At 42.3% G+C, this 26,413-nt stretch overlaps 1 protein-coding gene across 1 annotated transcript in view; it reads left to right on the top strand.

Moving 5' to 3' along the window:
- rimbp2b (RIMS binding protein 2b) overlaps window positions 1-24,801 on the top strand; it is a gene marked incomplete at both ends in the record, with an annotated part of 127,062 nt that extends 102,261 nt beyond the window's left edge. The window contains 12 exon segments of the mRNA XM_080737949.1: window positions 71-232; window positions 6,267-7,088; window positions 8,518-8,629; window positions 10,195-10,317; window positions 13,247-13,434; window positions 15,380-15,548; window positions 16,111-16,173; window positions 16,726-16,829; window positions 18,084-18,110; window positions 19,949-20,020; window positions 21,859-21,993; window positions 24,607-24,801. Of these exon segments, the coding sequence (XP_080594075.1) occupies window positions 71-232; window positions 6,267-7,088; window positions 8,518-8,629; window positions 10,195-10,317; window positions 13,247-13,434; window positions 15,380-15,548; window positions 16,111-16,173; window positions 16,726-16,829; window positions 18,084-18,110; window positions 19,949-20,020; window positions 21,859-21,993; window positions 24,607-24,801 (2,172 nt within the window).
- Between the last annotated feature and the right edge of the window lie 1,612 nt (window positions 24,802-26,413).

The following is a 26,413-nucleotide window of genomic DNA, read 5'->3' on the forward strand; positions in this document are numbered from 1 at the left end:
CGATAGAGATGCATACAAAACAGTTTAAGTAAGAAATGTGAATACTTTTTCCACCTCCGTCCCCCAGCAGCACCACCACCACCACTACAGCCACAGCGAGGAGTACCACACGGAGAGCAGCCGGGGCTCGGACCTCTCTGACATCATGGAGGAGGACGAGGAGGAGCTGTACTCCGAGATGCAGCTGGAGGAGGGCCGGCGCCGCAGCATCAACTCCCACAACACGCTCAAGGTAAAGCACGCACAAACCAACCAACCAGGCAGGGTTGATCTGGACAGAAAACCTAGTTTTAGTCATTAGTCTTTTGTATAAAGTTTCACTACATCATACGTCATTATTTACTCATCGGAAATGTTTTAGTGTTAGTCTAGTTTTAGTTTTTAGTTTTTTATAGCCACACTGGTTATCGTGAGACACAATATGTCCATATATGGGCATTCCCAGATATGGGCTTAATATCGATGACATCTGGGATCTCCATATGAGCATCCAACTTTCTGTCTTGTTCATATGGAGTGTGACATGAGGCGTAGCTGACTGACTGACTGACTGACTGACTGACTGACGCACGGGAGCTGCAGGCTTTCATAGTAAATGCGACCTACGGTCGCAATTGTAGATCTGCTGTTCTCAGAGCGTAACCAGACATAAAGTGTATTTTAGTTCTACTGGATCTCTTCTCCACTAGTCCCTCCCTAACATTTTAGTCTAGTTTTTATTTGTTGATGAAATTGTCAATATAATGTAGTCCTAGTTTTAGTCACCATAGCATAGTTTTAATTTAGTTTTCGTCAGTGAAAAATTGGAGTCGACAAAACATTTGTCGTCATGGTATTAGTCGAGGAAATCAACACTGCGACCAACCAGGCCAGGGAGGGTTGTATGGAGCAGTGGTTCTCAACCTTTTCAGGCCGCGACCCCCAACATAATCATATTTTAACTGGGGACCCCCCAAAATAATCATATTTTAACTGGGGACCCCCCCACCCTGACAAGCACTAAGAGTTGAGGCATTACATTTTGTATAACACGGTTCTATTGTGAAAATAGCAGATCTACATGCTCACAAAGCCTTGCAACGTGAGGCGTTGTGAGCATGTAGATCAGCTATTTTCACAATTTCTGCCTCTAATATTTGACAATTTGGCCAAGTTAGGTTTGTCATTGTTGTAGAGGTATTAAAAAGTCCTTAAATTGTCACTTTAGAAATGTGCACAAACCCTCTATACACTTACTGAGTGAGAAAACAATGTTGCACATTAAGTTAGTCGTCTGGGGACCCCCCACAATAATTTGGCGACCCCCCCTAGGGGTCCCGACCCACAGGTTGAGAACCACTGGTATGGAGGATGGTTGCATCTGTCTTTCTCACAGGCTCTACGCTCAGGCCCACCGTGGCTTTGCGTGGCTGAGCTGCTCAGTCTTGCCTAGGCTAAATGACCCCCCCCCCCCCCACCACCTACCCAGCCCCTTGTTCAATCCCTATCACTGCTTGTTTTCATGTAAGGCTGAGCTCATGTGAATGGCTATGCATGCCGCATGTTAGAAAGATAGATGATGTAACCCAGGGGCAAAATGACTGTTACTCTGGCTTGCGATACATTTTGATACATTTTTGATACGTTGTACTACTTATTGCATTGAATGAGCATTCGATTTCTTAAACATTTAGGCCTAGAATTATTGAATGCTTTAGCTAATGAAAAATAGCAGATATACAAGCTCACAGCGCGGCACCGAGTGCCGCGCTGCGAGCTTGTAGATCTGCTATTTTTGAAAAATCATGAACATTTGAATTTTGACCCGATTCTATAAGTGTCTTTTGAATCCTTCTAAGGTTTTTTGAAAAACTTATGTTTCTATGTCAGCAATCTGGCCAGCCATCGTCAAAGAAAAGGTCCTTTTCATTTAACTGAAGCTTAGTTAGTCTGTTCTCGAGAGACTACTATGTCAGTGGTTCTCAAACTTTTTCATGTGAAGGACCCCCAAAGTTATATGTATTTGGCCACGGACCCCCATCTCAAGATATTTCGTTCCAGGGACCCCCCAGAAGCAAAATTTGAGTTACAAACGTTCGCTTTAAAAATACATATATTCAAAGATTTGCACACATTTTCACGACTTTAAAAGAAATAGCAGATCTACAAGCTCGCTGTGAGCTTGTATATCTGCTATTTTTCACTGGTTAAAGCATTCAATAATTCTAGGCCTAAATGAGCAAAATGTCCCCACGTATGTAATTTATTTATTTTTAAACATGAAGTATGACGCTGACTTTGGAGTTGTGTTGTATAGCGTTTACAAAGAAAGGGTCATGGCAAATCAAGTGCATAATGGAAATCTCATTTAAGTACTTAGTACTTAAATGGAATTTATTCACTTTTCTTTGTCTGTCCCATGTCCAAATGTTTAATTTCTCTGTTTTCAATGTAGACGGTAACTCTTTCTCAGTGTGGGGATCTTGTCTTTGACTTTGTGTGGATGTATGGCCGATATAGGACATTGTACTGAAAGAGAAAACATTATAATTATGTTTATTGTTCAGCTTAATGTGAGAGTTTATGAGAAGCTAAAAAAAAGAAAGAAAAACTTGATGTGAATGATTGTGTTTGTCAGCTAATATTTGTATCGTAACATAGTGTTAAAAATTGGATTTAATTGGTGTGGTTGGAAAGCATCAATGTTGATTGAATACACCTGTTTCTTTGTTGCCAACATCCACCGGATTCTATGTTGCCATCACTTCATATGACCAGGGGCGTCACAAGGGGGGGAAAGTGGGACTGAGTTACCAGGGCCCAAGGTGAGGGGCCCTAAATTATTTTATGCTTTAGCTATTGAAAAATAGCAGATATACAAGCTCACAGCGCGGTGCCACGCTGCAAGCTTGTAGATTTGCTATTTTTGAAAAGTCGTGAAAATGTGTGCAAATCTTTGAATATAATTATGTATTTTTTAAGCGAACATTTGTAACTTAAATTTTGCTTCTGGGGGGTCCCTGGAACTAAATATTTGTAGATGGGGGTCCATGGCCAAATACATATCATTTTGGGGGTCCTTAACATGAAAAGGTTTGATCACTACTGACATAGAAACATAGTTTAAAAAAAATAATAAAAAAAAATCTTAGAAGGATTTGAAATATATTTTTCAATAGTTGAAGCACAAAATAATTGAAGGAATCCTTGTACCCAGGGCCCAGAATTTGGTGCGACACCCCTGTTGCCATCAGTTCATATGACACTTCTGTGACATCAATGTACAGTACATGCATCCCAAATTACCAGCATTTGCATAAGAATCTGTGGTGGAAAAAGGCCATTTAGTTTGACTAACACATACTTGTAGTGGTAAAAAAAAATTGATATAGAGTAAGTTTAGTGTTCTGTTGAATTTGTGCGGGATAATTATCTCCATTAGGAGGTCATGCATGTGGAATCTTCATGTGCGTGTGTGTATACGCAATACGCATGCCTCAATTCTCAAATACTTTTCAAATCAGTCAACGACAACCATAATTTTTCTAACATTTATAATTGCAGTATAGCGACTGCTATCAATGAATTCAATTAAAGGCATAAGCTCCTAACACGTTCGAAGAAATCCATACCAACTACGTATTGGTCTTTATACCGTTTTTAAACTTAATTTGACAAGAAATAGTATGACGCTGTTTGTCTCAGACCTGCAATACAACTGAACACGTAAAACCACACCAAGGGCTAATTTACCGGAAATGATAAACAAGAAGTAACCAAGACAAATGTGCGTAGCCTAAGAAAAACAGCACATGATATGTGCATGTTGTCACTGTCGGGCAGAAACCTTGTATCTCCACGTTTCAAATGTGTATTTTTTTGCGATGTAAAGCCCCGCTTCATCACACAAGGCCGTCGCACAAAAGTAGCGAAAACATGCAGAGCGTTAGTCCCTCTCTAGGCCTAGTGTCTTGGATGTGCGATCATGCGAGCATCCTTCCATACGATGGACCGGAACTATCCAATCTGTGTGCACTGATATTAGATTAACACCTTATAGGGATGGGATGATACTCGTATTGTTTATCGTGATAAAAAACACTTACGATAATCGTATCGTGGAGATTTAATTTATCGTGATATTGTCCTCCTGGGATCAATTCACCCTTTATTTGCCGAGCTACATATCTGGTACCACTTAAACCCTCTATAATTGGGAAATACTTATAATATACGTACTTGTCTTGATACAGTCTTTTTTTCACTCTCTATCAGATGTCTTTGCCAAAAAATTGGCGATCTACAAGCTCACAATGTGTCACAACGCGTCAGCGTTGTGGCTTGTAGATCTGCTATTTTTTGGAAAATGTTCTGCCCCAGGATAATGGATTTTGATTATTGTGATAATATCGTAAATCGCGATTTCTTTTGTCACAATAATCGTGATATGACATTTTCATATCGTCCCATCCCTAACACCGTATAAAACCTCCTCAATCTTTGGCCCATTTCACAGAGTTTACAGTACAGATGATCGTCAAAGCTTACACCAAAACTAATATAGCAGAATACAGCACTGTCTTTCACATGCTGAGAAGACTTGCCGAATGATCATGCTGGTGGATTTGAAAAGAAATATGTTTTGGATGATTTGATCAAGACATCCCTACTTAATTTAAATGTTATGGGTGTTTATGGGTTGACAGACCAATCTCTCTATTCTCTCTCTCTCCCTCTCATGGGGAGATTGTGACACACATTGGTGTCTTTCCAGAGATCATGATGGCATTGTGTGCCACCTTTCGGATATAGCTGTGTGACTTTCCTTTTCGGTTTTATGCACTGACTGTCAACATAATTCCTCTCACAAAGAACATGTGTGGCAGCGAAAACCCAACGCTTAAATCTCAAATTGCACCCGTGCATGCCGATTTAAACAGAATTGCACCATAATGATGTAATGACAGTCTTTTTTATATTCCTTCCCACCATTGTCCTGTGCCTTTTCATACACAACCGCAAATCATTGTCATCACTGGTCCCAGATGGAAAGATGGAAAGAGGTAGACAATAAATGAGTGAGAGAGAAAGGGTAGTACCATGCACAACATGCCACATTCTTTCATTTCTTCATTTCTGTAGATAGAAATAATTAATAACGGCATACATCATCTTATTAGGGCATGCATCCTTCACTACGCGGAGATGCTTTAAAACCCGTTTAGAACGGGTACACATTATAGTGTATCGTTATTTTATGCTTTAACTATTGAAAAATAGCTGATCTACAAGCTCACAGGTGCCGCGCTGCGAGCTTGTAGATCTGCTATTTTTGAAAAATCGTGAAAATTAAGAATTTTGACCCGATTCTATGTGTCTTTTGAATCCTTCTAAGATTTTTTGAAAAATGTATGTTTCTATGTCAGCAATCTGGCCAGCCATCGTCAAAGAAAAGGTCCTTCTCAGTTAGTCTGTTCTTGAGAGACTATGTCAGTGGTTCTCAAACTTTTTCATGTGAAGGACCCCCAAAATGATATTTATTTGGCCACTGACCCCCATCTCAAAATATTTAGTTCCAGGGACCCCCCAGAAGCAAAATTTGAGTAACAAACGTTCGCTTTGAAAATACATATATTCAAAGATTTGCACACATTTTCACAACTTTTTCTAAAATTGCAGATCTACAAGCTCGCAGCGTGGCACTCTGTGCCGCGCTGTGAGCTTGTATATCTGCTATTTTGTCACTGGTTAAAGCATTCAATAATTCTAGGCCTAAATGGGTTGTTAATTTCATAGATCCACATCAAAGCTTCAGGCTTTTTGTTTGTCATCAATTCATCAACCTCAGTGTTTTGTTTGCTCCTCACCAGCAGTATGTATCTGTATGGCTGTCAATTCGTTTTGTAGTATGGATAATTATTTTCCCCAAAGAGGTTTGGTTTTACACAAGTTACTGTCCAGACTCATGCATAGTGCTGTATTTATCGTTTATTATTACTCCACAGATTTCCTGTCCAGAGCATGCCATATTCCCCCTCACGGAATGAGACTGCATGTCTTACTGCATTGCCACAAATAACTAATTCTGTCTTTATTTTGTCTTTTCCCCCCAATTTGTTTTTCTATTCACACACATTATTGTTTCCTACCTGTTCTAAAACCTTCAAAAAAAACTGCACAAACCCTCCCCTCAAATCTAAACCAAACGTTTTTTTGACTGAATTCTGAACTCTGGGGGGGAAATGTGGACATACATGTTGCCTCCCCGGGTTTGTCACGGGCTAAAGGCTTACTACAAGCGGCAGGATCTGGCCGAGGAGAGAGACTGCTGGGACCTCCAGAGGGAGGTGGTGAAGCAGAAGTCGCTGCGTAGCAAACGCCTCCACAGCATCCCCGAGGTGGCCGAGGAGGAGCCGGAGGGCGGCATGGACGGCCTGGGACAGCGCCTGTGCTTCGAGGACGGAGGAGGGCGCCCGGGAACGCCCCGCTCCCAGCGGCGGGGGAACCACCGCGCTTACGAGCAGGACCAGTACGACGTCTCCCCCGGCGGCAAGGGCTCGCGCCGGCTGCAGCGCCAGTCCTCCTCGCCGCGCTTCCACGACGGCCACTATGGCCACTACGCGGCGGAGGAGCGCGGCCTGATGGGCCGACCGAGCCGCCAGAACACCAAGAGTCCCGACAGCGGCCTGGACTGCGGCAGCGAGGAGGAGGGCTCTCTGGGACGAGGCTACCGCGGCTACTACGCCCACGGCGGCGGCCCCGTGCGGGGGCCCGTCCGCATCATCCACTGCGAGGGGCCGGTGGAGCGGCGGGCGCTGGCCATGGGCCGGAGGAGGACTCTGACGCGCCAGTGCAGCGTGGAGGACGACTTCTGCGACGCGCCGCCGGCGCCCGCGGCGGCCACGTCGTTGGTGCACCGGGGCGACTTCAGGAACAGGGAGCACTTTGGCCCCGGGCGAGGAGGAGGAGGAGGAGCGGGGCCCCGGAGCTTCTCCAGGGAGGGAGCCCTGAGCGAGGGCAGGATCAACGAACTGGACAGGGTCTATTACAGACCACACAGAGAGGCTAGGGCACAGTCTATGTCCAGGCTCAACCGGGACCAGACGCTGGTGTGTGTGATTCAAGTGCTTTCTGCTGTTGTACATTTCATCAGCAAAGCAGCCAGCCATTCTTTTTTCGTACATTTCTTTATTTTGGTTTGTTTTTGTTCATGGGTATCCCCCCTTTTCCTTTGATTCTGTAAAGGTTGCATTACATGTTCATGGTTGTTCTTATTTGATGTTTTTGTTATGTGTGTGTTAGTCTGCTCGTACTTAGATTGTCGAGTGTTTTTTTGTTTTGTTTTTTTCAAGTAAAGCTTTTGATTATCTAAAGGCCATTTAACTAAGTTTTGATTTCTCATGTCTCTGAGGGAAAAGGACAATGGCAGCTCAACTAATGGCTGTCTCTCTGCAATGCATGGGGATGCACTGTACCATTCCCCTCTTCTCCCCTGTCCTCACCTTTTCTCCACCAGCCGACAGCTTGACATGTCTCATCTTACTTTTCTTTTAGACCTCTAGTACTGCGGCCTTATTGCTCTATGTCGCGCTGGAATCTTCTAGCAACTCTGGTTGCCTTGCATACAAAGCAACAGCAGAACTGTTCCCTTTGTAGTCTGTGCAGATTTAATTTGACTCTGCTTCAGCCCTCAAGCTGATATGCATCATATTAGGTCTATTTTCTCTTTTTCCTTCTCTCTGGCTTTGAAGCAAAGAATACTCTTTTGTTCACTACAGAGGCTTGCTTGCAGGGAAACCACAAATCCCTCACATGTTAAGCCTTTGGTCCTATTTATACTTAGTTGCACGCCAGTATCGCATGCCAAAAATAGCGGATCTACAAGCTCACAATGCGTTGCATCGTAACCCATTGTGAGCTTGTAGATCTTCTATTTTTGGACACTGGTGCGTAACTAAAAATAAATATAAAGGCTTTAGTCTGCAGTGATAGTGGCCCCCAGGCTGACGCTAGAATTGCTCAGCTAACCGTGTCTCATCATATATTTTTTTCCCATGCTCATTAACTCTAACTCTTTCTCTCTCATCTTTGTCATTGTCTTTCAGTCACTTACTTTTCTCGTCGAGGTATAGCCGACATGCACAGAACAAAACGAAACGAAACAAATGGTCTTTAGCTAAACATCTGAACCCTGCCTAACCCCATCCCCCTTCCCACCCCCAATCCATGCAGTCGTGTGGGGGTTGATTTTTGATTTTGTTTTTCTTTCGTTGATGGTTTATTGGTTCACTGGATTTAATTTCTCTTTCCATGGGTTTGTCGCTCTTATTTTCTCCCACCCTAAGGACAAATGGAAGCCACAACATTTGCTCTTATGGGTTTTTTTTTTTCAATAGTTTTAAGTGTTGTTTTTAATGTTTTTACATGTCTTTACAGTAAATTGGATGTTCATAATACAGTAGTTGCTTTGCTGTTTGCAGGACAAGGGGGAACCCGGGCTCTAACAGATCGCTGTGTGTTGTCTCTTATACTCTAAAGATCATTGGAAACCCGCCGTCGCACGGACGCTCGGCGGACCACCTGGACCACTCAGGGAGGAGGTCGGTGCACATGGGCCCCCCGCCTCAGCGGCGGCCCATTCCCTCCATTGGTTAGTGAGGTCGCCACACCGAGGAGACGCCTGGTCCGCCTCCGGACCAGCAGGGGTCGCTGATGTTGTCGTGTATTGATGTGTTGTTCCTTTAGCCTGCGTGAGCCGAGCTGAACATCCCCTCTCTCTCGCCTTAGACAACATGAAAGCTTAACCACTTGAGCACTAGTCGACCGAGGTCCCACAAGGCTCTATGCTAGGGCCGCAAGTATCCCCCCCCCCCCCCCCCCCCCCTACCACCAAATCTCGTTGCCGTAGATCAGTGGTTCTCAACCTGTGGGTCGGGACCCCCAGATGTTTAACTTAATGTGCAACATTGTTTTCTCACTCAACAATAAACAAACCAACATAAAGTTTACAGTAAGTGTATAGAGGGTATGAGCACGTTTTTTAAGTGTCAATTTATGGACTTTTTAATACCTCTAAAAGTTAGGCAGAAATTGTGAAAATAGCCGATTGCGAGGCGTTGTGAGCATGTAGGTCTGCTATTTTCACAATAGAACCGTGTTATACAAAATGTAATTCCTCAACTCTTAGTGCTCGTCAGGGTGGGGGGGGGGGGGGGGGGTCCCCAGTTAAAATATGATTATTTTGGGGGTCGCGGCCTGAAAAGCACGACTGCCGTATAGACGGCCGATCTACAAGCTCACAACGCGTGTCCCCCCCCCCCCTGCTAGGGTTCATGTGGTTAAATGAACTTGTAGATTGATGTAACACTGCGGGCAGCTGCTCCATCTTCATTAGCACTGTTTCCATGTGCTGTTTGGCAGAGATATCACTGTAGTGTACATACACCATTATATTGTAGATCTATGCATTATCTTTGCTTTATACGTACACCTGATCAGGACCCCCCCGCCTCCCCTCTTTGTCACAAGAGTGAAAGCATTGCTGTTTTACACCAAATAACTCCAGAGTGAACCTGTGGTATTCTGCTCCCCCCCCCCCCAAACCGCCTTCATCCTTGTCCCCCTACGCATGTTTGAAAGGGGGTAGTAGCAGGGGTGTCACACCAAATTCTGGGCCCTGGGTACAAGGATTCACTCACATTCTGTGCTTTGACTATTGAAAAATAGCAGATCTACAAGCTCGCAGCGCAGCACCGATGTGCCGCGCTGCGAGCCTGTAGATCTGCTACTTTTGAAAAATCTTGAAAATGTGTCCCAAGTCTTTGAATAATTCAAATCCTTCTAAGGTTTTATTGGAAAAGCTATGTTTCTATGTCAGAGGTGCTCTGACTTTTTCACGTGAAGGACCCCCAAAATTATATGTATTTGGCCACGGACCCCCATCTCAAAATATTTCGTTCCAGGGACCGCCCCCAGAAGCAGAATTTGAGTTTACAAATTTTCGCTTCAAAAAATACATATTTTCAAAGATTCGCACACATTTTCACGACTAAAAAAAAAAATAGCAGATCTACGAGCTCGTAGCGCGGGGCCCTAGTAACTCAGCCCCACTTCCCCCCCCCTCCCCTTGTGACGCCCCTGGGGGTTAGTGTGTGTTTTGGGGTATCGGGGGATCGGGGTCTCTGATGGTAATGCTGTGATTGGTGTCTTCTGTAGAGATCACCATGGACAGTAACAGTGAGGGGAGTGAGGGGAACCTCTCACCTACTGTCAAGGAGGATGTTTACTATGGCAGTGTAGCTCGACGCAGGATGCCTATGTCCTCAGAGCATCAATATGGTATGTGGTATGCAGCCTCATCTCCAGATCGATAATTCACCTTGACAAATATAGTCCTGTGACAAACAGTCAAAAAGTGCTTTAGTTTTCGAGATACCCCTACCCGGAGGTAGAACCACACACAACATAGATTTTCCTCATCCCTAAGGCCTCCCATTCATGAAATGGATTCTTGTATACAAATATTTTACTGCAAAAGTGGTGAAATTGATGTATGAAGTTATACACCAAGTTTTAAACCTTTCAGAGCTTCCATTGTGAATCTATATGGGTTTATATGTCTCAACCCCCAGAGGAAGCTTTATTTTTAGTTTGGGGTGTATAACTTTATCAATTTCACCACTTGCAGTAAAATATTTTTTATACAAGAATCCATTTCGAGATGAGGAAAAACTATGTTGTGTTTGGTTTAACCTCCGGGACGGGTATCTCAAAATTTGGGGGCCATTGTCACAGGCCTAATAACTAGGGTGGGGAAAAAAGAGAAAAAAAAGCAGTGGGGTAAAAAAGAAAAAAAAAGAAAACCTTTTTGTTTTGAGTTCCTTGCAGTGATATCAACGGTGGATCTTTTCCTTTAAAGTTGTTCTGGGTTGTGTTGGTGGTATAGCCAATGGGTTTGTTTTAGCTTTAGCTTAGCAGATTCCAAGCTGACTGGGAGAAGACAAGATGGCCACTTTTCCTGACAATGAGAATCACCCTGGCCTCCACTGTATGTTCCCCCTCCCCTTTACAGCATCAGTCCCAGGAACTGCCCTCCCCCACCCCCCATGCTGCCTATCAAACCCTGCTCTTCCTTCTCCTCATCCTGCCCTCACACAGGACCATTTGCCTCCTTTTCCACTCTTTTAACCTATTCTTTATTTTTTGCATGACGAGTTATTCACCTACAGTGAGAAGGAAAGAAAACGTCATTGGATGAGTTAGTGCATCGTTGCCTTATCGGCGTCACTTCGTCAGCCATTCATAAACCTGCTGCCATCAAAAATCAATATATAGTGTTCTAACATGAATCTCATTCAGAAATATTCATCATCAGCTGCATTTTGTAATTGGTTCACTTTTTGGTCGCAGGGCGACAGAGCTACTGAGGCCAGAATTCTGCCATTGAAACATTCAAGTTAACATGGTGATCCATAAGAAGCATGGTTGACTGTCTGATATCAGGTTCACCCTTTCCCCTCACTGTCCCACTGATATCTGCAAAGCCACCAACTGCTGTGGCTTTTGGTTTTTCTGAGTTCTCTTTGGAATGCGTCTCTATTTATTTATTTATCCATTCATTTGCTATACTAAACTACTGTTTACTGACATGTAAAGCATGTCCCCATGGGCGTCACACCAAATTCTGGGCCCTGGGTACAAGGATTCACTGCGGGCCCCCCATGAATGTTAACTATTGAAAAATAGCAGATATACAAGCTCACAGCGCGGCACCGAGTGCCGCGCTGCGAGCTTGTACATCTGCTATTTTTGAAAAATCGTGAAAATGTGTGCAAGAAACCTATGTCAAGGACCCCCGAGATGATATGTATTTGGCCACGGACCCCGATCTCAAAATATTTAGTTCCAGGGACCCCCAGAAGCAAAATTTGAGTTAGAAAAAAATACATATATTCAAAGATCTTCACACATTTTCACAACTTTTCAAAAATAGCAGATCTACAAGCTCGCAGCGCGGCACTCGGTGCCGCGCTGTGAGCTTGTATATCTGCTATTTTTCAATAGATAAAGTTATTAGGGCCCCTCCACCTTGGGCCCCAGTAACCCAGTCCCACTTTCCTACCCCTTGTGACGCCCCTGCATGTCCCTTCTGCGTTGATACTTGAGTACAAACGTCATTGCCTATGCCAAGGAAAGCATGCATGAGTCGGCCTCTGTGAGATAAAGGCAGTGAAACAGCAATGAACGGTAGTGCGATGTTACGGTTTCCCCCTCCATTCCCTTAACATGCATGGTCATTAGTTTTCCCTTTGCACCAGACGACTTGGCTTGACATGTCCTTCCTATACCTTTGTCTTTGTGTCAATGTTTCTGTGTGTACAGTGTACACCATAGCCTGATTTATGCTTCGGTGAAAAGGTGTGGTGCGCTTTGTCTCTCAGCAAAAATAACTTTATCTCAACACCTTTTTTCAGTTGAAAAGTTTTGTCCTGCGACACGTCGCGCACGTTTTTGCTAAGCATAATTTAAGCTGGGGTGTAAAGTTGTTCTGTTAAGAGAAGTGTCTACTGTCTTATCAAGCCAGAAATCAGACGTGTTTCTTTTTCTAAGTTCTGGCACAGATATATGCTATATAGCAGGGGTCTTCAACAGGGGGTCCGGGACCCCTAGGGGGTCCTCAGAGTTACTACAGGAGGTCCTCCAAATCTTTGTGATAGGATCATTCTTTTAAATTAACAACTTGAACCCTCGCATCCCTATTCTGAGGAGAACTTTAGCCAAAAATAGCAGATCTACGCTTGTAGGTCGGCTATTTTCGGCAAATAGGTTTGTTGTAGAGGTAAAAAAGAGCAGACCAAGTACAGAGTGAAAGGTCAAGTTAACAAAAACACAAATCCAACATAGCCTGATGACAGTGCTGTCAAACAAGTCTATGAATCTATCTATGAAAATCTGCATCACACATCACACAACCTGCTTCATCTCTCTCTCTCCGCTAAGGGGTCCTTGGCCTGAAAATGTTGAAGACTCCTGTGCTAAATGCTTCCTGAGTATATATATATGATCACAACACAACTGAGCCGTCGAAAGCGAAGCACATTAAACCAAAGCCACTGCTACGTATCGTTTGATCTCTGGCTCTTCGTGTCTCATGTCCCTCTAATGTCAGCTCTAACAAAGACATCATCTGCTCCCATCAATGCCTACTACCTGCCATCGTTGTAGAAGGCAGATAGTAGCAGCAGAGCTCTCTCTTTTTTGTTTTCAGACGGCTATGGCGGCCGTAGCCACGGACACGGGAGGGGGCGGCGCTCCCCAGAGTACTACGAGGAGTCGGAACCGGACGAACTGACCCGCATCTTTGTGGCCCTGTTTGACTACGACCCCCTGTCCATGTCCCCCAACCCCGACGCTGCCGACGAGGAGCTGCCTTTCAAAGAAGGACAGATCATAAAGGTAGGGGCCTCCACTTACAGGCTTGTTAGCCTTCTGGTTGGTCCCTGACTGACCAACCAGCAGGCTCTTTCTGCCTTGTCCCACCCTGGTTCCGCCTTCTTTATGTTCAATTGGCTAAAACATCATTTTTGGAGAAATAAAAACATTTAAAAACATGCTGAGTCACTATACTGCCAGTGAGCATCTCCATTTTACTGAAACCAAGTTTGAAATTAGAACTGAACACACAGAATAACAGTACAAAGCAACTGAATTACAATGGTAGTGGATGGAGTGTCCCACCGAATGTCCCACCAAGACACAGCAACCAATGGGTGTGAAGAGGGGCGGGACAATGGGCGGGACTTGACAAAGGGTGTCTCTATGCTGCAGTTTTACTTTTCATCTTAATGAGTAAATACGTTTAAGACTATAGGCCTAGAATTATTGACTGCTTTAACTATTGAAAAATAGCAGATGTACAAGCTCACAGCGTGGCTGCGAGCTTGTAGATCTTCTATTTTTGAAAAATCGTGAAAATTTGAATTTTGACCCGATTCTATAAGTGTCTTTTGAATCCTTCTAAGATTTTTTTGAAAAACCCTATGTTTCTATGTCAGCAATCTGGCTAGCCATCGTCAAAGAAAAGGTCCTTTTCACTCAACTGGAGCTCAGTTAGTCTGTTCTGGAGAGACTACTATGTCAGTGGTTCTCAAACCTTTTCATGTGAAGGACCCCCAAAATGATATTATGTATTTGGCCACGGAATAGCAGATCTACAAGCTCGCAGCGCGGCACTCAGTGCCGCGCTGCGAGCTTGTATATCTGCTATTTTTCACTGGTCAAAGCATTCAATAATTCTAGGCCTAAATGGGCTCAGAGAATTGAGTCTCTGTCTCTATGCTGCAGTTTTAGTTTTCATCTTAATGAGTAAATACGTTTAAGACTATTAAGCTCAGTGACTGCTTTCATTAAACTTCGTCTTTGAGGGTTCCCTTCCACACTTTTTTTCATTTTTCATATTTTAAAGTGGTCCCGGTGTGTCCATCATGCACGATGGTGCACGGATGGTGTGCGGAAAATCCATGTTGACGTGACCAAGTGTTCCACAGCTACAAGCTCACTAGCTAGTATGGAAATGCTGCAGGACACATGGCAGGATCAGGATGGGCATTTCCCTGCAACATTTAGCATGGGAGCCAATGCAGATCCGTTGTTTCATATCTGGTTTGAACTGTTTCTGGGTCAAAACAAGATGCGCTACTTTTCAAGCAGATCAACACCAGCATGATGTCGGACTAAATGAAATAAAACAAATATCTCGGGAATCTCGGGCGCGGCGGCTTGGAACATCGGGAATATCTCGAGAATCTCGGGTTGGGGCAGCCAAAGACCAGAGGGTTAAATGTATATAACTAAAAATGTATATAACTTTAGATGGATGTGTTTTGCTATGTGGCTCTGATTTACTAAAGCCTGCATAATTTATAATTTGTTGAACAAACATCCATATTGTGAGTTTTTGTTCTAAACTGACCATGTATAGTGGCTGAAGGTAGTAAGTATAACATATCGTCGTTGTCGGGTGAAAACCTTGTATCTCCAAGTTTCAAATGTGTGCGTTCTTTCGCAAAGTAAAGCCCTGCTTCATCATACAAGGCCGTCGCACAAAAGTAGTGAAAACAGCAGATCTACAAGCACACAACGCCTCGCACCGCGAGGCGTTGTGTGCTTGTAGATCGGCTGTTTTCTCTAGTTTAAATAGTTTTTAAAATGATGAATGCCAAACGAACGGTTTTGGACATACAAGGTTTTCACCCGACAACGACGATATGTCTTTCGGTCGCAGATTTTCTATAGGATTACATGCTTGTTCAGTGGAAAATCTGGTATTGTCTGTGAGCGATACAGTTGTACGACAAAGTACAAAGTATTTTTCTCCTGAGATCTGGTCTGTGTTCCTCAGGTGTTTGGGAACAAAGACACAGACGGGTTCTACAGGGCGGAGGTTCGAGACCGCGTGGGTCTGATCCCCTGTAACATGGTCTCTGAGATCCAGACGGAGGACGACGAGATGATGGACCAGCTGCTCAAACAGGGCTTCCTCCCGCTCAACACTCCTGTGGAGAAATTAGGTCAGAATCTCATTCATTAGCTCAGGGGTTCTCAAACCTTTTTTAGGCTGTGACCCCCAAAATAAACATATTTTGAACTGTGGACCCCCACCCTGCCAAGCACTTGGAATTGTAGGTATTACATTTAATGTGACTGCGAGGCGTTGTGAGCATGTAGAGCTGCTATTTTCACAATGTTCCCCTCTAGCTTACTTCATTTTTGACAGTTTGGCCAGTTTGGTATTAAAACGGTCTGGTCACTTTATAAATGTGCAGATATCCTCTGTACACTTATGTTGGTTTGTTTACCGTTGAGTGAGACATTTTCTTTGACATTAAGCTAATCATCTGGGGACCCCACAAAATGATTTGCGGACCCCACTTGGGGTCCCGACCCCAAGTTTGAGAACCACTGCATTAGCTGAACCTCTTCCTTTCCACCCTTTTCTTTTCTTACTTTGCCGTTCCCCTCCTGGCCAGCTTTCCGCAATATGGAACTGTATTTTCCCGATGACACTCATTTCCCTTTATCTTTGCTCTTCCTTCTTAATTTGATTGTCTTTCTCTCTACTCTCCTGTGAAGTGAACTGCGACCGTTTCAAAGATGGCCGCTCAATAAATCGCAGATCCAGAAAATCCAAGAGAGGTCTGTGTCCAGTGAAATGCTCCTCTTCCCTCTGTTTCATCTTCACTCTTTGTTTTTCCAAACTTTGCTTCAATCACTTACACGCGCGTGTGTGTGTGTGTGCGCGTGCGTGCGTGCGTGTGTGCTCAAAGCTTTAACCTTAATGTGCTCATCACAATCAAAAACCATTCATTATGGCCAAACAATAGTGTGACCTATAAGCCCAGAATGACAAAAAACGCAAACCTCACGTCGTCGTCATCATCATCATCAGCAGCATCTTCATGAGGCTTTGGAATAAATGCTGTTAAGGTGGTTGCACACTGCTTTTCGGGCCGAATATCGGAGTGGATTTCGGAGCACGCAAATAAAAAAATCAACCTCACGTTATGTCAGTCACGTTTGCACACTCGGCCCCTTGCTCTCTCTATCTCTCTCTCTCTCCTTGCCCTGAAAAACGCATTTCGCAACGAAAAACGCAGCAGTGTGCAACCACCTTTAGTCATGTCATGTTCTCAACTATTATTTCAACTGATCACTCCTTACTCCCCCCCTCCCCCCCTTTGTCTCTAGAGAGGAACAGGCGAAGTGGGCGACAGCACCCAATGTCCACACGCAGAATGGTGGCCCTCTATGACTACGACCCACGGGAGAGTTCTCCTAATGTTGATGTAGAGGTACTCCACCTTTTCAGCTATACAGATATTTACTGTCTTTATCATGACGTTTTCTCTCTCCATACATCCAATTTGGCTAAGTGCATACTGTGTAGTGTACACATGAGGTAGAACTATGTTGAGTGAACTAGTACGTTTTTGTTTGAGTGAACTATTATTTTTTGTTTGTTTAATTGGAAGGGGATTCTTTCATTTAGATCCAGGATTAGAAACGGGTCACCTCGTATGAGGAAACTGGGTCGGGAGGCTTACATTTAAATCCCATCACAGATGTTTTAATAAAGTTTATTATATTACTGATTATTACAGTAGTCATTCTAGATACTGTAAATGAAAGTTCTCAAATATAACATCAAGGTTGTCACAATAGGCATTCTTGCTTGAGGACATAATGCTAGGTTTAACCCATTTAGGCCTAAGTCCAAAAAAGCCTTAAAGATCTATTTACGATTTGAAAATTACCCCGTTTTACTGGAAAATGTATCCAAAACTATTTGATAGCTTACACCTTTGGCTTTCATAGAGAATTTTCTGAAAAACGTCAAATATTTGTTTAAAAAATTACTGTCTGTATACTGTCAGTTACATTTTGTAATTGAATTACTTAACTCTGTTTTTTCTTCATTATGTTGCTTCCCAACTCACTGTGTGTGAGACTTATCTCAAAGCCGTCCGGTTCTACTCATTGCAGTGTGCATTTTGACTGCACATTTTCATTTAGTTTAGTCATAGTCTTTTGAATAAAATGTAATTTAGTTTTAGTCAGCTCAAACTTTTTAGTTTTAGACGACTAAATAGGCTATCATAAGATTTTAGTGACTAAATCTACAGTTGATTTTGTCGACATACATTTATTTTAAGAGCGCAACACCCAAGCGCAGCCCTCTTTTAGTCCTACTGGAACTCTTCTCCACTAGTCCCTGCCTAACATTTTAGTCTATAACATTATATGACATAATAACATAGAAAAATTGTCAATATATAGATAGATAGATAGATAGATAGATAGATAGATAGATGTTGTGTACAGTCACAAAAAGCAAGGCACAATAAAAAGAAGAATATATACATAAAGTGTCAAAAAGCTGTCACAATATATAATATCTAGTCATCATAGCTTAGTCTTCATTTCATTTTTATTTCATATTCGTCAGTGAAAAAAGGCAGTCGACGGACATTTTTTCCGTCATAGTTTTAGTCGAGGAAATTAACACTGACTCATTGTCACCTTTGTATTGGCACTGCCACCGACAGTATGGGGGCCACAGACTGAATGAGGAGGTGAGTGAGAGCGAGCGAGCGAGCGAGAAGGACTGTTACAGTCTGCTCTCTCTCTCTGTTTGTGTGTGTGTGTGTGTGTGTGTGTGTGTGTGTGTGTGTGTGCGTGTGCGTGTGTGTTCCAGTGGTGGAACGTAACTAAGTACATTTACTCAAGTATTGTGACTTAGGTACAATTTTGACTTACTTTTACTTTACTGGAGTATTTCCGATTTTCTAAACGTTTTACTCCACTACAACGCAAATGTTGCACTTTTTACTCTACTGCAATTATTTAAAAACCTTAGTCGATCAGTTAGGTTGTAAATTTGAATTATTATTACAAAACATACATTAACCACTTTTTAACCCATTTAAACTTTGGCATTTAAAGCTTAACTATCTACAAGCTCACAAGCTTGGTATATTTCGAGGCCAATACTTTTGTGCTTTTACTCAAGCAAATTTTGATTAACGGAAGTTTTACTTGTGACAGAGTGTTTCTACATTGCAGTATTGCTACTTTTACTAAGTAAAGTACTTAAGTAAAATGTAGTACCTTTTCCGCCACTGGTTTCTTTCCTGTTGTTGGAGTGAGTGCGTAGAAAAGGTGGGCTTTAGACAACTGCCCGCCCCCCTCCCCCCCTCTCTATTTCGTGTAGTCATGAACACAGCCCCTCTTGCATCTGCCTGAACCAGCATCTCGTTGCTGTCGGGTCGAAACCTTGTATGTCCAAAACCGTTCGTTTTGTATTTATCATTTTAAGAACTATTTAAACTAGTGAAAATAGCAGATCTACAAGCACACAACGCCTCGCGGTGCGAGGCGTTGTGTGCTTGTAAAGCTGCTATCTTCACTAGTTTTGTGCAACAGTATTGTATGATGAAGCAGGGCTTTACTTTACGAAAAAAAACATACACATTTGAAACCTGGGAGATACGAGGTTTCTGCCCGACAATGGCGGTCTCTCCTCCTCTCGGTTTGGTCTTTGTGTTGAGCAGTCTCCTACAACAGTACAAACACATGCCTGGTTTGTGTGATCTCTAGACTAGATAACCTCCCCACAATTCCCCACACCCCCACTAGGAGACATAATGTACTCTCTGTGTGTGTGTGTGTGTGTGTGTGTGTGTGTGTGTGTGTGTGTGTGTGTGTGTGTGTGTGTGTGTGTGTGTGTGTGTGTGTGTGTGTGTGTGTGTGTGTGTGTGTGTGTGTGTGTGTGTGTGTGTGTGTTGCAGTCTTGTCTTCTTCACACTTGCAACACGATGATGCATTTGCAGTTGCAACAGTCCGTCTGCTGGGACTGAATTGACACTTGGATTGATAATGCATCATGTTGATTTGGAGAAGGAAGCACAGTATTTTAGGGACGCAACTATCGATTATTATTCTATTGACTGCCGTACTTTTTTGATTTATTGAATAATCAAGAAGCGTGTTTTTTTATGTGTGTGTGTGTGTGTGTCCACACACAATTACAAGATATCCAAAAAAAATCTAATTAATCACTTTAGTCATATTTTACAAGTTGTTGTACAATGTGTAGCACAACATAGTCGATCTATAAGCTTATAATGCATAGTTTTGCAAGCTGTTGTAAGCTTGTAGATCTGCTATTTCTCCCTATTTTTTTTATTCTTTGAACATTTATGAAAATCTTGATTCGTGATTATTTTATTCTCATTTTTATAAGCGATTAAATCGATCAGTTGCATTAACCCCTACAATATGTCACACTAATCAAACCCCAGAAGGCGTGTTCTTCCTCATACCCCAAGGTGCTGTGAGCAATTGAAGGGAAAAAAAACGAAACAAAAATAACAGGTTAATTATATCTCAATATACTCTCTTTCCCTGACAGGGTGAATTGACATTCTGTGCCGGAGATGTCATAACAGTTTTTGCTGAAATAGATGAAGATGGATTTTACTATGTGAGTATTGATCATTTATGTCATGCCTTCATTCATTTCTATGATATATTCAGAGCATAAGGAATCTTTAATGCTGAACAGTATTTGGATTAACGCCGCTAAGTTACTGTAACTCCACTGCTTTGTTTTGCAGTAACTGTAGTGTAACAAATTCAGTTTTCCAATTCAATAACTGAAATTTAAAGGAGCTACTTACTACTTTATGTGAAAATAACAACATCTTCAGAGTATTACCGGCGAGGTTTTCCTCGTTTGGAAATCCGTCTGGCGAATCAGCGTCGCTTCTCGGGGCTTGTGAGCAGTGTGGGCGGGGTTTTCCAAGAACTCAGTGCGATTCCAAGTAACACAGCGCCGCCAGCGGACCGTACCGCACATTCCCAAAAACATACCGTTGCGGTAATATGCAATCGTATCGATCTCGCTATGAAACATCAGTAGCAGACATGTTTTACTGTGTTTGATTACTGATGTCATCAATAATAATAAGCCCATATCTGGGAATGCACTTATATTAAGCCCATATTTGGCAATGCCCATATATGGATGCCTCATATATGGCAGAGACAGAATTAATTTGCAAATCAAGACTGACCTCATCAAACCTTCCATACATGGAGACGACTGGATCATCACCTAGATCTCCATATATGGAGCTGGTCAATACCTCTACATCTGATCTCACGGACTCCATATATAGATATAGCTGACCTGTTCTGACATCACAGTGATGTCTCGACCAGCTCAGCATGTGCCCATAATTGCATAAATGAAATACAGTTCATCTTAGCGTTAAAGGGCTACGCGTTCAGAGATGTTCCCTGAATTCGTATTCGAGCTTGCTGTACAAAATCAGGGAACGCTAAGCAAAACCCCCCATAGGGATACAATAGCAGAACAATAGCAATACATTGACACATAAACTTGAATGAACAGATCACAGGTATTTTAGCTTATGCCAGACTGATCAAAGAGTGGAGCTAGCAGCACGTACAGTATCCGAGGCTTCGGATAACCAAGCATAGGTAGAGAAAGCAAGCCGTAAAGGAGCCTTCCCTACTGAAAGAGAGCTTTGATTGGAATCTGACAGTGAGATGTAATGACCAGAAGGTCTGTGAATGAGGAATAGGAAAAGAGTAGCCTAGTTCCAGACCCTGAATCGCTAGCCACACCCCTTTAAATTTTTCATGGGTCTAGAATTGCTCTCATTGAAGAGGCCTTCCTCGTTCGAAAATCCGTACGGCGAATCAGCGTCATGAATCAGCGTCTTGTGATCAGCGTGATTCCCAGAACTCATGTGCGTTTCCAAGTAAACCAGCGCTGCCGCCGTACCGTACCGCGCATCGCGTCGTGGTAAAATGCGGTAAATTGCGGTAAAATGCGATCGTATCGATCTCGCTATGAAACACCAGTAGCAGGCATGTTATGTTGTGTTTGATTACTAGTTCGTAGTGCTCCTATTCTGCCTGTTTCTTTGGTTAGCAAGTAGCACTAGCAAGCAACAGGCTAGCCACTAGCCAGCCACACATAACAACACTACGTCATGTGTTGGTCAGACGGTGAACCAATCGCAGAAGACTGCCTCTTTGGCAACACCCATCCCTGCAATCGCCCTGGGTTAGACCAACTTCAGACTGAATAATGGAGTGAAACGAAATGTCAATTCAGGCTGAGTGTCAGGCTAGGAAAAGAGCTGACTGACAGCTGATTACAGCTGGGCGGGTCTAGACTTGTGTGTCCCGCATAAACTAACGCTAAAGCTTAATTTTCCTCTGCGTTGCGCTTTCTTTCCAGTTGATGTGTGCACGTGAATTCTTACTCATATTCTCTGTACTCTCTAGGGTGAGCTCAATGGACACAAGGGACTTGTTCCTTCCAACTTTCTAGAAGAAGTGCCTGATGATGTAGAGGTTTTTCTCACAGACACACCATCTCGATACCCCCAGGACACTCCAGCACGGATAAAGACCAAAAGGGTACATGCTCCTTCGCAGTACTAGCCCCCTCTGTCATCCATCTTACTCTCCTTTTTCAGTTTCCTCTTATCTCCTTTTGTGGGGTTTCTGTTTTCTTACCGTGTCTGTGCTTGTGTGTGTTTCATTGCTGTAAGTACAATGGGAAGTTTGACTCTCTCTGGAGCATTGATTGCTTTACTGTAAATACTGTAGATGTGTCAGATCTATGATAAGAAGAAAAAAAAATCTAAAACTAATACTTGACAGAGGTACTTTTATTTTTCATGTTTACTGCTGTGAAAGATATGCATTGTAAAAAAAAAACTAAAAACTTTATCCATAAAGCATTACTTATTGGAGGAGGATGGCGGCAGAGATGGACCTGTGACTTTTTATTCATACTGTGTTTTGAAAAGAAAGAGGGGGGGTCTATTGACAAATTTAATTTACTTAATTTTTATTTTTTGCACATGCATATTTTGCATTGTAAAAGATGCTTTATGAATAATACTCTGTGTTCTGATCCAAAATCATTTCTAATAGAGTAAATAGTTTTAATGTACTGAAAGATCAACTATGTAGTCTATAGCTTAGCATGTTCTATATTTAAGATGCATGGATTCTCCCTGGTCTTTTTTTATATATACATACATATATATAGATATATATATCTATATATATATATAAAGATTAAAAGAAAAAGATGGCTAGTACAGTACTTTTTTATCTGCTCCTGAAAGCCTTGTTTTCTATATTGCTTTCTTGTAAAGTAGCTCACAAAACATTACCTAGCCTATGTTGCCATCAAAGAGTAATTTCACATACTAATTTCTTAACCGTAAACGTGACGTGAATCCTTTGCGTTTTAACAAATAATGCAATTGTTTGATTATCAACAGGTGTCATCAGATGTTTATCTCCTTAGTTTTGACAATTGACATTTTTCACAGTGCAGATTATCGAAATGCCATCACCACATATTTTTTGTTTTTATTTCTTTCCTCACCCGCTTGGCAAAACAGAAGAAGAGTGTTCATTTCACACCTTAAAGGCTGTGTATCCGTCACGTAAGTGAGCAACTGAGGATACCAAGATTACGCACTCCTCGTCTAATGCAGATGACAAGGGTAACCTTAGTTTCTGGTATGCAGCACCATACACTTATATGAATCATTGGGTGTTCACGTGCATTTAAGGCGCTATCCAGTTTGTTTTAGACCCTTTCCTTCCTCTGTCCCTCAAAATCTTGCCTGTGCTTGTTTGTCGGAGGATAACACGACCCCAGCCAATGCATTAAAGAGGAAGTACTGTATGGTATCTTCAGTTGTTTGTCTTCAGAGTGTTGTACATGACAATGTCCGTCTCCCACACAGTCAGTGCTAATATTTATACTTTGTTGCATGACCGGATTGACCCTTTCTTTTTTCTAGAAATTGAAAATATGCCATTAATTTTTGTCAAGCGACGTGGTCGTGTGATGAAGTATAAATTAAGCCTAATAAGTCTCCTGTAACTCATGGTTAGCTAAAAGGCCATCTGTTGCACATCCCTCAATTACCCGCTGTAGTCGAGACATTTTGGTTAAACTTTTACTGCTGACATATAGACAAATACCTTCCCATTTTCCTGAAGTGGTGCACCCTGACCCACACAATCCATAACGGGGAGAAATGTTAGTGATTCTACACTACTCAAATCTCTACTCAATGACAATGTCAAGAAATTAGAAATTGGCATCATTTTGCCAAAGCCCAGTATTACTGTATTATCTTTATTAAACCAACAGCAGGGTTTGCACCTTTTCTCTCTCATTGAAGCAATGATGTAAAATGGCAGAACATTTGCTGACATGTTTACGCAGAGATGGGGAACAAACTGGAAACTAGATCACATCAAGTTACCTTGATGAAAAAATATGTTGTCAAAATTTTGAAAGTGTAAAGCTTTTATAATATAATCAGCTTCACATAATTTATCTTATTAATAATTTGGACTTTGATATGTTACAATGGCTCAGTTCTGTCTTGTAGCTAATATTCAAAATCTTAAACCATACCGCCAAAGTGCAATTTCAAAGAGCCTTTTAGCTCATGATTACAATAAAGTAATATTTAGATATTAGTAGTTACTCTGTACCCCAGTTGTATGAGTGATTATATGTTTAAGAGGAAGAAAAGTGAATGTGTTATGAACATGTCTCATTTGTGCTAAATTGTAACACCGTACAACTGTATCTCTTTGTTGTGTGAAAGGAACTTGCCCTTGCCTTGGCTTGTCATTTTGTCTGGATAGACTCTGTTGCTAATGGAGAAGATATGAGCTGTCTTGCTTAACCTTCTGTGGTGCTGTAGCTTACTGGTAGTAGTTTGGACCAAGACTGTTTCTACATAACAGAAAGGTGGAGTGGAGGGAAGGGGTATATTCCTCAGTACACAGGACAAAAAAAAACACACCAAGAATTGAGCGGTTGATGTGAACAGGGAAATACAGTAGCATTGGGGAAATGCAGAGCTATGATGGCCCTTCTGAGACAGAATGGACCAAGTGGACAGGGGGAGTAATGACTGACGTGTGCGACGGCTGGCTTTCTTTTTTTTAACAACCCTGAACTGTCCCTTACGGGTCTCCCATTAGGTTCCGTTGGAAAAATCGGGTCCGCCCAGAAGAGCTGCTTCTCCCACAGTGTGCCCACACATTCCTGGCTCGGGCCCTGCCTCCATGGGGCCTGGCAGTCCCATCAGGGGCCCACTGGACATGTACTCCAAAAAGAAAAAGGGACTGCTCTCCAAAGGGAAGAAACTATTTACAAGACTTGGCGCTGCAAAATAATTTCTCGGTCTACTTTGCTACAGTATGTCATCAACTTCCTCGCCACAGATATACTACTCTTTATTGCATTTGTCTTCATTCGGTGCGGCAGAAACGTTACAGTGTACAAGTGGCATTGGTCAGCGTGGCAAATGCTCTATTCTTGTACGCCCATTGTATAGTAGAATTTGTATTTTTGTTATTTAATTACGATACATATTTTCAATAAATTATTTCATATTCTGGTCAAGAGACCTCATGCTGTAGGCTGGAATCGAATATCTTACCTCCAGGCCTTGGGGAGATCAAACTAGTGCTGCCGGGAGCTGCAATGAGCGGCAATGAGAAATAGGCTGTGACACTTAACAACATTGTCCATGTAGAACATGGACGGTCTGATGCAAGGTTAAGACCTGGAACGATGTATTACTCATTATGACGCTAACCCTTATTTTATGCTTTAACTATTCAAAAATAGCAGATATATAAGCTCACAGCTGCGAGCGTTATATATATAAAGCGAACATTTGTAACTCAAATATTTGCTTCTGGGGGTCCCTGATACATAATATTTTGAGATGGGGGTCGGCAGCCAAATACATACTGTACAGTATAATTCTAGGGGTCCTTGACATGAAAAGGTTTGAGGACCACTGACGTTTCTGTCAGTGGTTCTCAAACTTTGTTTTCCAAAAAAATTCAAAAAATGGAAGATCTACAAGCGTGCCACGCTGTTAGCTTGTATACCGGTATCTGCTATTTCTTTATAGCTAAAGCATAAAATAAAGCAAGTATAACGTGACACAGATGCGTTGCAGGTCTTAATGGGTTAAGTGCTCAGCATGTCTCTGTACATAACTGAGATTAAAAAAGACCAGAACTCAGAATGTCATGCAACCCAAACACAGAGGGCTCAATCCAACCATGGAGTTTTGGAATCCGCAATGATGCAAGAAAAAAAAAAAAAACTAATTGGGTTTCGTGGTGGCGGCAGGGGGGCTGTGCCGGCTTGAGCTCGTTCAAAACGGCCGAATTTGTGTCCAAGGTGTACTGTATGAGAGTGTTGCCTGTTCTTACTTCAGCACATTCCCTCCTGACCCTTCAAAGCACATGCAAAGTGATTTGGAAATGTCAGAATGGTAATTGAAGCATGCAATACTTCAGTGTACCATGGCTAATATGCAGTAATGGGATTTTAACAGTTAAAGGAGCTATAGTCAACTTTTTCTTGAAAAACGGATGGTAAAATAAAAATGTTTCGAAAATATTTTATAAAAAAAATAAACTTCATATATGTGTTTCTATTCAAAAATGACCACAAAAAGCGTAGAATAATGATAAAATAATCATTTTGGCCATTTTCAGACCGACACTTTGTTTACATTCTAGTCTATAGACTAGGATGTAAACAAAGTGTCGGCCCTACAATGAAAAAGTTGACTATAGCTCCTTTAAGTCGACATCATAGATTCCTGTTGTACTCTCCCTGTGTACTTGTGATAAGAGACACACAGAGACAAGAATGCTAGAGTGGGGAAATGGTCAGAATCCAACTAAATAAGCACATGCTATATATGCTACAGGGTCACAAAACTGAATTCAGCATCACATTATTTACATTGAGTTGAATGGT

The sequence above is a fragment of the Nannobrachium achirus genome, assembly GCF_963921795.1.
Source record: "Nannobrachium achirus genome assembly, chromosome: 12".
NCBI lineage: Eukaryota > Metazoa > Chordata > Actinopteri > Myctophiformes > Myctophidae > Nannobrachium > Nannobrachium achirus.